The 13,281-nt window shown below is 32.0% G+C and overlaps 2 protein-coding genes across 11 annotated transcripts in view; one reads left to right on the top strand and one right to left on the bottom strand.

Annotated features, from left to right (window-relative positions):
* LOC122568515 (ankyrin repeat and BTB/POZ domain-containing protein BTBD11) overlaps positions 1-8,240 on the top strand; it is a 33,087-nt gene extending 24,847 nt beyond the window's left edge. For 6 of the 8 annotated variants that reach the window (XM_043728317.1, XM_043728319.1, XM_043728315.1 and 3 more), the window contains exons 3-14: positions 1,790-1,994; positions 2,256-2,501; positions 2,585-3,064; positions 3,799-4,129; positions 4,533-4,768; positions 4,846-5,048; positions 5,165-5,899; positions 6,005-6,273; positions 6,353-6,558; positions 6,649-6,942; positions 7,016-7,198; positions 7,299-8,240. In XM_043728317.1, the coding sequence (XP_043584252.1) occupies positions 1,790-1,994; positions 2,256-2,501; positions 2,585-3,064; positions 3,799-4,129; positions 4,533-4,768; positions 4,846-5,048; positions 5,165-5,899; positions 6,005-6,273; positions 6,353-6,558; positions 6,649-6,942; positions 7,016-7,198; positions 7,299-7,505 (3,595 nt within the window). In that variant the 3' untranslated portion in view covers positions 7,506-8,240. Of the gene's footprint in view, positions 1-241; positions 310-1,789; positions 1,995-2,255; positions 2,502-2,584; positions 3,065-3,798; positions 4,130-4,532; positions 4,769-4,845; positions 5,049-5,164; positions 5,900-6,004; positions 6,274-6,352; positions 6,559-6,648; positions 6,943-7,015; positions 7,199-7,298 lie in introns of all 8 variants that reach the window. The other 2 variants (XM_043728320.1, XM_043728316.1) reach the window with 2 other exon arrangements.
* Positions 8,241-10,093: 1,853 nt separating this feature from the next.
* Positions 10,094-13,229, bottom strand: LOC122568519 (syntaxin-12). 3 transcript variants are annotated; one of them, XM_043728339.1, is made up of 7 exons: positions 12,896-13,229; positions 12,496-12,608; positions 11,911-12,114; positions 11,614-11,779; positions 11,404-11,531; positions 10,843-10,976; positions 10,094-10,770 (listed from the first exon to the last, which is right to left on the bottom strand). In XM_043728339.1, the coding sequence occupies exons 2-7, from the start codon at positions 12,504-12,506 to the stop codon at positions 10,595-10,597; spliced, it is 819 nt and encodes a 272-aa protein (XP_043584274.1). In that variant the 5' UTR covers positions 12,507-12,608; positions 12,896-13,229; the 3' UTR covers positions 10,094-10,594. The 3 variants fall into 3 exon arrangements, with proteins under 3 accessions (XP_043584274.1, XP_043584275.1, XP_043584273.1); XM_043728340.1 differs by lacking the exon at positions 12,496-12,608 and having other exon boundaries at positions 12,896-13,224; XM_043728338.1 differs by lacking the exons at positions 12,496-12,608; positions 12,896-13,229 and having other exon boundaries at positions 11,911-12,137.
* Positions 13,230-13,281: the final 52 nt, after the last annotated feature.

Here is a 13,281-nt window from a genome sequence, read left to right as displayed (position 1 = left end):
AAAAGTGTGAGACTGCTTAAACAGAGCATTACTCTTCTAGGTCAGTTAGTATCTGTGAAATTAGTACACTGTACAGCTAACATTTACTTTTATATTTAATATAGTATACACAAATAGTATAAAAGGGTTAGAATACTGCATACCTAAGTTACTTTGAAATCTGCACAAATTTCACAATAAAACTTAACAATCAATCCTCGTATCTTGCACCATTAACCCTTTATATACATTGATTTACTAGTAGAAACCAGCCGATGTCGATTTGTCTCCTCTCCCCTGCATCACAGCTACATCAACATTATTCAACCGGTAATGTATATAATTTCCTAGAAAATTTCCATTAATCAAGCCACTTTTACTTAATGTTAATCCATTAAACCTTTATCCACCTGGCTCTCGAACTAAAGGTTGGAATTTACCCTTTTTCAACGATTTCAAACTCAACGTCAAAATACACACCTGTACGTACGATGGGAACGCGACCTAATGGGAAACACGCAACCTGTCGCTTTCGCAGAAACCGGCTCGTACGATTAATAGGGGCCCGGGAGGATCGCCAAGAAGACGACCGTAGATTTTTGGAACGCGATACTTTTCTCTGGATTCGGAACAAATCGAATTTATTTCCGAGTCGAGTCGTTTGCTCATCGAGGAAGAATTTGAAGCGCGTGGACGCGCTACGCGACCAACAATCGCGAGAAACAAAGAGGTCACAATCGAGATACACGAAACACATGTGGACCATGATCTACCTTTCCCGAAACTTATCGAGCACGTGAATCTCTTGTTACTTTCGTACGGCTACAAATATTGTTAATTTGTACGCTTGAACCGCGTTCATGTGTTCATTCGTGATTCGTTCGCATGCAATCCTAGGTTATATAATATTAAGGCAATACCGGGCGTAAAAGAATCAACAAATATATAAGAAACAGCAGCTCATAACTTTTATCGACCGCTTTTATCGATCGAGCGCTACACGAACTAATTTCCGTAAATAGAGAGCGCTGTGTAAATAATTATGTATCATGCAATTTACGAATGAAAATATTATATATCATTGTATATACATACTATATATATAAATATTCAGTTAATCCTAATATAGAACAAAAACAACAAACCTCAAATAATCAAAAGCGTATGATAAGCGATAAATATCATTCATCACGATATCACATCAGAATACATAAATTATTACATATATTTCGATGCAGAGATCTTTCATAATATTCTATTATATTTATCTCTCCAATCTCTGATGAAGACATTGAATACTTTTGTTGCTCCATAGATTCTGAGTTCATTCGAGAACGTGATTTCTTTCAAAACTAAATCGTTCTAACGGAATACGCGGTAACCAAGTATTTTTTCATCGTTCTTGCTTTTTCAAGGCGCAGTGGAAAAGAAAGATCGAACTGGCACGGGCTTCGCTGGATTATAATTATTTGGCGGGCAATTAACGAGAAACTTACCTAACAGGATATCGAATAACCCGTATATGCTCTACACGCGCGGCTAATGTGTAGTAATAGTAGACTTTATAGAACAGTAGTTTATTTGATTATATTAATGTAGATAATCATATAATTTAACATTTTTTGTTTAATTAGTTAAATTATTTAATTATGAATTCTTTTAGGAAGGAATATCCACTTCTTCGAAAAGATAGTATATGAATTAATTTACGTATAAATTGCGGATGTTTATGCATTTATGAAAAATTTTCAAAATTTAAATGTGCTAAATTTATTTCAAAAATTTGAAATGATTTAAAAATTTTTTATAGACCGGCCGGTGGCAGTGGACGAGAATTGTACTGTCCTCCATACTCGAAGGACTTCACGGAAAGTTCTCCAAAAAACGGTGTTCATAATATGGTTCACATGGTGGCGGAAAGGGACACGGACAGCGTTGCTCCAACGCCAACGCCTCAACATCCCCATCACTCTCAACATTACCATCTTAGTTTACATGAAATTCGCGCGCTTCAGGTATTTTAATGCTCTTTTTTGGAATCTGAATATTTTTTAATTCACCCACGAAATTAGTGTTGTGATAGTGATATGAACGTGGTATTCGACTTTCCATTCTCATTCTCAAGAACTTAATCATTATACAATTCTAAAGATACTAATACTCCAACAATCTACTCCTTATTCCTTATATTCCTTCTTCACCATCCATCATCATCTCACAATATATTATCATGATGTTGAAGAGCAAACGCTATAAAATATGAACATCTTTTGTAGAGGCGACCAGAATGTACCGGTAATAGTTCATCAGATGAAAATCGATCGTCAGGACATGCAAGCATGTCGGACACAGGTGGCCACACGAGTAGCAGTTCACCACCGCATCGTCATCATAGGGCACACAGTCCACAGCAGCTGAACTCTGTGCCAGAAGACGATCGTTTATCGGCCTCGGTTACTCAGAGAAATGGCAGGAATAGATCTGGACAGAATCGTAACAGACACAGAGCTACACCCGCTAAGGTATGCTTTTTGCAATAACATAGAAATCCATTGTTGATAAAAATCATTACCTTAAATTTCTTTTTCCAATAACTATATTGCAGTTACAGGTCCCATGGTCAGGTTCTGGCTTAGAAGATATCAAACTAGCAATTCAGCAACTTACTATGCGTTCCCATAAATCGTCTTCCACCTACTCCTCCTTGAGCGGATCCGAGAGTTCAGAACCAGCTGTAAGGAGACTGATGAGGCACTCTAGCTTAGAAACCATAAATACCAACGTAACCAGTGCTGACGAGTTCGTCTGGGTAGACTCTCATAATCGGCTGGTAGAGTTACAGCAATTACCATGGACGCACCACGACGTCCTTCGCGTGTTGCAAAATGGTCGCACTAGAGAACACATGGAGCAAGTCTCTATGGAAACGATACCGCGTCTCTCTTACCTGCTGCAACGGGCACTGGTTAGAATCGGTCGAGAAACTCAGAGACTGGCTAAACCTGTTGGTCTATGCAGTAAACACGAGGTATACAGCGCATTCAAAATCGTGCTTTGTCCGGCCTTGGCAGATTCTTGTACCAAGGTACGTGAAATAAAACACGTGATTCATTGATGTGATAATTAAAGATGAGTAAATTGCTAATTTAATATTCTAGGCATAAATTGCTTATCTAAATACCTTTTACTATCTTATTCATTAATCAATATTAATAGTAATAAAACATATTATGTTACATTGATATTAGCAAAGGCTAAAACTGAGCTGATTAAAATAAATTCGTCATTGTATCCCTCAGGATTCATAAAGGTATAAATTCAACTTTACGTCGTAAGCGTTTGATCCGCGTGAATTTAGAAGATGGCGAGTATCTCCGTGCTTGCATAGGAAATAACCCTAAGCGGACAAAGTTCATAAACTCTGTAATAGCCATGCACTAATTTTTATATATGTTTGTTCTATACACGCTTGCTTTAACTAGGAATCACTTACAAGGTAATAATATAGTAATGTAAAAACATAATACAATAAAGATAAGTAATGTTATAGTAACATAATGGACTTGTAAAATAGACTCATATCACAAAACACTTATTCTAATAGCTAAGTTTGTTTATATTGAATGTATTATATGTAAACAGCAATATTTGAATAATATTTAAATAATCAATCGAGAAAGTACAACCATAAAACTGAACAACTTCTTGCCCTAGTAATAGACGGGTATTATATTTTAGCGACTTTGAATAACAGACAGATTTCAGGCAAATTATTACTACGTTAGTACAGACATTCATTTACTTATTCTCTTTTTATAGGCGTGCTTGCGTGCTGCAGCGATGTTCGCCGTATCTGGCGATCAGTTAAAGCAATCGAAAGCATCTCGATCCGGGCTACAACTACCAGTGGGAAGATTTCTTCGTTGGATGTCTGATGTACGACTAGGAAGAATGATACATGAGTATGCAGCCATATATTTGACCGCTGGAATCGAAAATCTATTGGAAGAAATACTACTACAATGTATACCGACTGATCCCCATACAACATTAACTGCAACCATGTTGGAACATGCTATTGCAAACAGTGGAGATTTATGGGGTCTTCTGCAACCATACGCGCATCTAAATGCTGGTCGAACGGCATCAGGTAAAATTATTTTGTTAGGAACTAAGCTAGATAGGCAATAATTATTTACGCGAAAAGTATTCCTTTATTTCCCAACGTGCTAATTAATATTATTTTAAAATTCATTATTTCCCGCTTTAACCATATTGTGACCCCATCTACTACTTAATTACTATAGTTAATTACAATTACTAATGTAATTTTTTCTTTTTTACTGTTAACCGATATATTCCAGAACTTATTAAAAAATTCATTACACAATAAATATTCCTAGTAAGTTTTGAATTTTTTTATATAAATTATTAGCTTTTTAACGTATTAAGATGTATTATAAATGAAATAAATCGATCATTTAATCCATTTTCTTATCTTAGGAGAATCTCACATATTCCATAATCTTAGGAAAATCTCATAATGTTCGCAGGTGCACTTGCCATGCCACGTTGGGCCAGTATCAGTTCTCTAAATTCCTCCTCATCATCTCGCAGTGGAAGAGATGCAGCCGGATCGGCGTTAGAACCGTCGCTTTTAACCACCTGCGTAGGATCAATGTCAGAATTGGTAGATTTAATATCGAAAGTAGCTCAAGCAGGACGTTCACCTATACCTTTAACAACCAAGGCATTGAATGCTCTCTTTTATTACATGAGGTGTTCGCAGGTTTGTCCATTTGATACTAATTTTTGCTCCCCTTTTCTATTGTCTGAACGTAATGTAATGAAACAATATTTATACAGTTGGAACACGGTGAACGAGGTTCCGGGATACAAGAACTCGCATACGAACGAGCGTACGTCGTACTTCCGCCACTGGTTGAATGGCTAAGAGTTGCGACCGCTCATGCAGAACACAGGCACGGTCTAGTTGTGGATCAAGATGACATTAATCAAGCTGCCAGATTGCTATTGCCCGGAGTAGATTGTCCTGTTAGACCGATATGGTAATACATATTAGAATTTACAGAGTGATAAAAGTACCTTGGATACACTATAAGGCAAGGTCCCAAAATGTAATATTGGCTTTTTAATAAGGTTTTGTAATAAACTTCGTTCACAGCTTCGAGGAAGTTTCAGTCTGCTCGAAGCGCATTGACGATTCTGAATACATCCGCCTCCTAACTATGGATATGGCCTTCAAAATGCTAACAAGCGGTCGTGCAGATTTAATAGCTCAAGCCATGCCTCTTTTACCATCGACAAAGATCAACACTGTGAATGATAATGGCTTCACTGCTTTAATGATAGCGTGTATAAACAGTGATGAAACCGCTGTTCTAGCATTGTTAGACGCTGGCGCTGATTTAAACATCGAAAGTCCACCTCCATCCACTGGACAATCAGCGAACACACCTTCCAAGACTCCAGCAGCTCTAAATGTATCAAATGCTAGAAATCCAATGACGTCATCTGCTGTAATGACTCCAGGAAAAAATGTGCAGTCTTCAAATTCGTCTTCCAGTTCACCTAGCGCCTCTAGTAACGTTTCTAATAGTACATTCTGTAATCAGTCTGGATTCAATGCAGAAACGCAACATTGGACTGCTTTAACCTACACAGCGTTGTTAGGACATTGTAATATTGCTAGAATATTGTTGGAGAGAGGTGCAGCTGTTGAAGGTGGGGCTAAATTGAGCGAAGATAAATCTACGGTTACACCATTGCAAGCGGCTACGGCATCTGGCAATTATGAAATGGTTGCACTTCTTTTGGCTCATGGAGCTCAGCCGTTTTTATCTACTTTGATAAAAGATTCATTTTCGTACTCTGGTTCTGCTCAGCGGGGCTGTTATAGGCAAGTAAAATATTTATTTTAATTTTCCTGATGACAGATCTAATATAGTTTATTATTGTCCAAAGAAGTAGTAAATTATAATTGCTTTATATTCTTATCTTACAGTGCAATATCAGTAGCAACAGCTCATGGTCAAAGGAGTTGTCTTCATCAACTGTTGTCTCACCCATTAAACTTCTCTGCTAAACGAGGAGAAAAAGAAGTATTGTCATTAGAAGAAATTTTGGCAGAAGGTAGTGCCGGTACTAGTCCTCAACAACAAACTGTAGATGGAAGAGGAAATAGAAGAGAAGGCAAAGAGCCAGTTTTTAATAAAGTTCAAACTAAAGCTTTACAAGAAGCAATGTACCATAGTGCTGAAAGCAACCACTTAGGTAAAACAAATTTGGAAGAAATCATCTTAAAAAAGTATACTTATATATTTTTTGTACAAACATATGAATTTTTTTACAGATATCACGATGGAACTTCGTGGATTAAAAGTGGGTTGGACGTTACATTGCTGGATGCATAGTCTTGCAACAGCTCACGAAATAAGATTAGATTCGGTAATAGATCAATTACTTCAAGATTTTCTCCAAGTTTGCCCAGATGACTATTCGACACAATTCGTACAAGAATGTCTCCCATTGTTGTTTAACATTTTTAGATATAGTAAAGTAAGTCATTTCAACTTGATTGAATAAGTTGAATAAGTTGAGTTGAATAAGGATATTTCTTATATCTTTCGGCTTGTATTTTTTCTATAGAAAGAAGGAACGACGCTTCTCCTCGCGGATATTTTCTGTACGTGCTTTGGATGGGAACCAATAAAACCCATTCGAGATACAACACTTTCTAGTGGATCCAGAATAGATCCCAAGTTTGTAAATAATCCAGAATTAAGCGATGTACAATTCAGAGTGGAGGGCAGAGTCTTCTATGGCCATAAAATCGTTTTGGTCACATCGTCGCCGAGATTTAGAAATATGTTAAGTTCAAAACTATGCGAGGGAAATCCTCCTATTGTACAAATTAACGATATTCGATACCACATTTTCCAGGTATATAATACTCCAAAAGAGCTAAAAAGCCTTAGCTTTTTACTTAAGATTTAAACCATATTTTAATATTCAGATGGTTATGGAATTTCTATACCATGGTGGTTGTGCTACGTTAGAAGTTAATCAAAGTGATGTTCTGGAGTTAATGGCAGCTGCAAACTTTTTCCAATTGGATGGATTACTTAGGTATTGCGAGGCACAATGTTCTTCTATGGTTGATCTCGACAATATCGTTTCTATGTATATTCACGCAAAGGTATCTTGTTTAGATTTTATTAGATATAATATTATATGCCACAAACTTTTTGTTAAAGAGGAAATATGAAATAAATGATTTGTCGTTTAACAATTTCCAGGTTTACAACGCCACGCAACTTTTAGAATATTGTCAAGGTTTTTTACTACAAAATATGGTCGCTTTATTAACTTACGATGACTCAGTTAAACGTTTATTGTTCGCTAAGAAACTGCCTAATCACGATGTTCTCGCAGGCCTTCTTCTCACTTTACAAGCAAGAATAAAAGCTAGACGATCTCAGCAACAAAATAAGATAAAAGCTTAGAGATACGTTAAACATCATGCACGGTATTTATATTAGCATCGTCATTATCATTTTACTTTCGCTATCGTCACTTGTAGTGTAAACATATCTACGTATGTTTAAATGACATCATTTATGAAAAAGACCCGTAAGCGAACTAAGACTGAGTTTTTCATGACTTATTTTTAAGTTTTTTCTATCGGTTATTCAAATATAAATTATCAGCAATACTTATTGATTTAATATTAATATCTTAGCATTTCATTCAGGATACTAATGAACCATAAAACTTACGTTTCTGTTATGCATTTGTTTTATTCTTGTATAGTATTTCTAGTTTAAGTATTTTTTGTAAACTACGTGCTATAAATGTACATTAGATACTATTCGAACTATATAAATTACTGTTATAAATGAATCCCATGCGTACACACTAATTAAAGTATTAATTCTTTTTTAAATTAATTTGTTCAGCACAAATTTTTAAATCATGTAAATATAAAAATAATTATAATAGAGCATAGATGGTGGTATATGCTGTAAGCTTTTAGTGACAGCAAGCTATTAATATATATAACAAATGAACAAATGTATTTTGTATATAAAACAGGCTGGACAGTTTAAACGCGATAAAGAAATGATAGTGCAGAATATTCAAATGTTATCTCATGTATTGATAATACAACATAATTTGTACATCTCGGTTGCAATAAATTATAAATATTGTGATAATGAAAACATTAAATGATAATTGTTTCACTTCTTGAAGCCTAACGAAACTGTTTATATTTTTCATCACAATCTTGTTTACATAAACTTTATAATTTGTATCACAATGACACTTGCAGCAACTCATAAAAAAAATGTAAAACATCAAGAAATTAATACAAAATGTTGCCCTCTTTTCATACTATCTGTATTTCAACTGAAGCTAGTATTTTTTAATAAAATGTTACAAAGAACGCGGTACATTTCACAAAGAAAAAGAAGAACAAAACACAATTTATAATTAATACAGTGAAACATCGTAGAGTTCATTATTGTAACAGAACTGTTGTCATCTGTATATACGTCAACAACGTAACAATGTTAGTATCATATATAATGCAATTTATTTTGAATGTTAGTGGTTAGTTGTATATACAATATTCAAGTTATAATCTTAATAATAATGTAATCACTGGACTGTTAAATTCTGGAATGCCTAATAATCATATAAGAGACAAATTGATTTATAGAAAATGGCTGTCTCAATCTTACGATAATCTGTACTGTATTCCTTTTTTAATGTTGTAACCTTCAGCAAAAATACGCATAATTCATAATAAACAATATTATAATTCTATTAAAGAATGATTATAAAAAATTATAGTATATTCACAATTTATACAATTGAATTATGCTTAGATTAAGAACATGATATTTTTATCACTTTTATATGTCCTGAAAAGTTCTCAAATTATCATGTAGTTAATAAGAACTACATAGTGATATATAGTCTCTTGTAAAAATGTAAGCTTGAAAACAGTTTTGAAGAAGTCATCAGTAGGCATTCCCTATATTATGTGACATAAATCGTAAACTGCGATAAGTATTTTTTAATATTTCCTTAGTACCTGTGTTTGTATATAAAATAGTAAAATGTTTCAAACACATGAAAAATGTAAATTATTGTTTTTTTCTCAATACATTATATATTTTATATTGTAAAGCTGTTTAAAGTGACTGATCTGTAAAAGTAAAGCTGCGTACACATACATATAAATACACGTATTCGTATTAATTTATACATAACTTTAAACATAGATGAAAAGATGAAAAGCGATAAGTAACAGTATTCATGACATAATCATATAATCAAAATTTCATTTTCAGTTTGTGTAAATTTATATTTCCAAAATAAAGGACGGAGACAACATGTTATATGATATTACTTTTATAACAGGCACATAATTAATTATTCAATAATACGAAACGAATTTATTGTTTCAAAATGATAACATGTAAATGACAAGCTAGTAAAAGAATATCTATTTTACAAAACATAATTTCCACTTATCACTTCTCATTACATTCAATTGATTAATAAAGTTGAGCAGAATCTATCAGTATGTATCATTTATCTGAACGGTAAAATATATGCAACAGAAAGTTACATTTTTAAATAAAAACCAGGGTACAGTAATTACATATTTATAGTGCACAATTATAAAAAATGTTAAAACAAGATATAGTTCATTTAACAAATGCTATCTATACAAATCTTCCAACACTGATCAATATAGTGCCACGTCGTTTATTTCACGCATTTTTAGGATAAACCCATATCTCTTTTTAATCACTTTATGCTTTCATTTGTGACCTTCTAATATCAATATAATAAAATGTTAAATAACACATTTTTTAAAGATTTATTATAATAAATAAATTAATGAATAATTTTACTATTTACATTAAGTAATTGTTTAATTATGATAAGTATATATCAAAATGTTATATATAGTCAATCAGTAGAGTACATAGTTTTAATATGAATGTCTAACAAACAGTATCTATTGCCATAAAATTTGAAGCTATAATATAACATTAACATTCTGCTTCGATGCTGGTTGTATTTATAATGCTGTATAATTTATTGAGAAAATAATATATAATACAATTAATAACAAAATGGTTTATAAAAGTTTTTGTTAGACAATAGCTTGCAGATACAACAAAAATTACAGTTACTTTGCAATGTTCAATAATTTGTTTCTGCTACCATTAAAAGCCTTTTATAAAAAATGATGCGGATATTTAATATCTTTGTTATGCTTTGCTTCAATTTGAGTTATTAAATTCAAATTGCCTTAAAATGGAAAATAAAAAACAAGTTACGCGGTAAGAACATTATATGTTTTATATGTTGGAAAGTAAACAAGGATAATACGTTTGAATTATATTAATTAATTTACAAATGAATATAAAATAAGTCTATCCTCTCCCCATATTACATATCCAATATATAAACTGGCAATTTATATTTTTCCACGATATTAGTACTACGATCAGTAAGATAGATTGAGACAACCTTTTTCATTTGTTCGCAGTATCTACGATGATTAGGAGCGCTAACTTAATTTAGTGACTAGAATAATAATTAATATAACGACAACTATGATCGCGAGTAACAGTAGGACAAAAACTTTCCGTCGATATTTACTTAAGTAATTACTTCCCTTAACTAATTCTTGTGCTCCCAGTTCAACATTCGCGTGGACATCTTCTATTTGATTCTCTATCGTATCTACAATAATAAGCATTTATAAAAATATGCAAAAACGAGATATTTTTATAAAATTTGGACAGAATAGCTCACTGATTGAATCTCCTTGCTGATGCACCAATGCTACCAGTTCGCGTATTATTTGGTTTACATCCAAAATATCACCTTCAATTCGTTTTATCCTGTCTTCTCTCTCTAACAGTATGTCCTGTTGGAACTCAAGATTCCTAAGCACATCAGGAAAGAGAAGTACTTGTAGATTACTTTTTTATCATTTTATGTATGATCAATAACGTAATTTAAAGGACTTGTATTATGTATTAGAATATCGATTAAAATAAACTTACCATACACTCAAGTGCATTTTATTACTTTTCTATACGAATAATACACACTGTAATTATTTAATCTTTACGATGAAATTTTTAATTCGATATTCATACTAAAATCTATGAATTAAGCTCATATTACAAAAATCATGAAAAAGACCTATTTGTATATATATTTTTTTAATAAGATTAGTATAATGTGAGCCATTTCTCATCCAATTGCTTGTATGCAGGCTGTGAGAAATAATCAAGCTCTTTTCACTACGAATATGTGCAGGTATAGTTATGTATATCTATCAAAATAAGGATATAGTTTATTTCAAACCTTTGTGTCACTTTGTGTTCATCTTCCTGAACTTGAAGTAAACGTTGTTGTTCTTCTTCCTCGGGATCCATAGGATTTTCTATACTAGTTGTAAGCAAAATATGTCTCTTCATTTTTTCAGCAATTGACTACAAATTCCATAACAAAGAAATTATAAGTACATGAAAACATTATAATTAACTAGGACACAATCAATAAAATATATTTTACCTTCTGCATATCTGAGTATCTCTGCAATGCATCTTTGAAATCAGTGGTAAGTTTCTCAATTTGCAACTTCTGTTGTTTATCACCTCGCCTCATTAGCACTGTCAGTCTTGCAATGTCTTTGCTGGTTTGGGTTACTACTTGATTTGTGCTTAATTGTGTGACATGCCTTGTTACAAAATAAATACATAAAATGTAAATATAAATATGAATTGAAATGTAAAATGTTAATAGGACATTAAAAAATATTATATATCTCTAAATTATTGTCTTTATTTCAAATTTATTATAATTACTTACACCTTATCTCTTAGACCCTGATTATCTTTATTGGTTCCAACATTTTTATATGCACGTTCTAGCGTCTTCCAACTTGTATTTATTGTATATATGTTAGTAGTAATATTTTCACTGAGACTATAAAGTTCAGTAGGACTAAATCCTACATCAGGTACATCTGTCCGTTGATCCGTGGACCCATATGTTTGAGAACAGTGAGCCATTCTAAGAATAAATATAAGTTTCATTAAAATTTCTCTACTAAAAAATTTAGAGACCTGTAAAATTTAAAAATAAAAGATAAATACATTTAAAATTTTAGAGAATAATTCTTTTACGTATAACCTTATGTTTATATATATATAAACATACAATGAAATCATAAAACCTATATGACACATCCATGAATAACACTGATAAATTATCACATATATGAATCACTATAAAAACTTTAAGGACATATAAACATTATAACAGAATTTTTATGTATTCCAATGTATTTAAATTAACATCATCTTTAATTTGTTTATAATTGTATATAATTTCTATTCTCCTAGATTAAATATATTTAATCTTACTTTCCATAATACTGTTAAATGTATGTACCTATTACACATATTTCAAGTATCTGTCAATACTTATACAAAACACATAATGTTTAAACTTTTAAATTTTCCGTTAGTGGTAATATTGTTAATAAATGTAAAATTTATTGAACCCTAGGAAATACAATATAAATATGTATCAGATGAATGTTTTGAAGCTGTCATAAAAATGATATATTAGTTAGAATAATATAGTATAATATTATATGATACACATATTATATAGTAAATCAAAATTTTAATCAGCATGCATTAAAATTCTGTTCTATTTCTATTCGTCATTATGTAGCTGAATAGCATTCGGATCTTTAATGATATACGGCAAATACGTACACGAAAGAATAAAATTAATACGAGATAAAAATGCATAAATGCATATGTGACAAATATGTAAAACAAACCTGACTTATTTTATCACAAATGTTCTTAATATCTAAATATAAATTGCTTTATTAATTCACATTTAAAAATTAAGAGAACTATCTTTATGTACTGAATCTTAGAAACTGACAGTTGCCTAAATGATCTAATCCACCGCCTATGTGACAATAGCCCCTTTGTATACGAAACCGCGATTCAGACAGTTTTCCACATTATCGGCGTTTCATATTTTTTAAGCCTAGACTCAGTATCTATAAATAATCCATTTACTTATCGACTAATAAAAATAGATCTATTCTCTGATAATAAATTATTAATAATATAATGTACGTCTTGCAAATTTCAAATTAGTTTGTAATATAAAAGGAATTTAATATAGTCTACTGTGTCTATAACACCGTCAGTA

The sequence above is a fragment of the Bombus pyrosoma genome, linkage group LG6 (assembly GCF_014825855.1).
Source record: "Bombus pyrosoma isolate SC7728 linkage group LG6, ASM1482585v1, whole genome shotgun sequence".
Lineage (NCBI taxonomy): Eukaryota > Metazoa > Arthropoda > Insecta > Hymenoptera > Apidae > Bombus > Bombus pyrosoma.
Note: the sequence above shows the minus strand (reverse complement) of the source record. Positions and strands in the feature narration are given on the sequence as shown.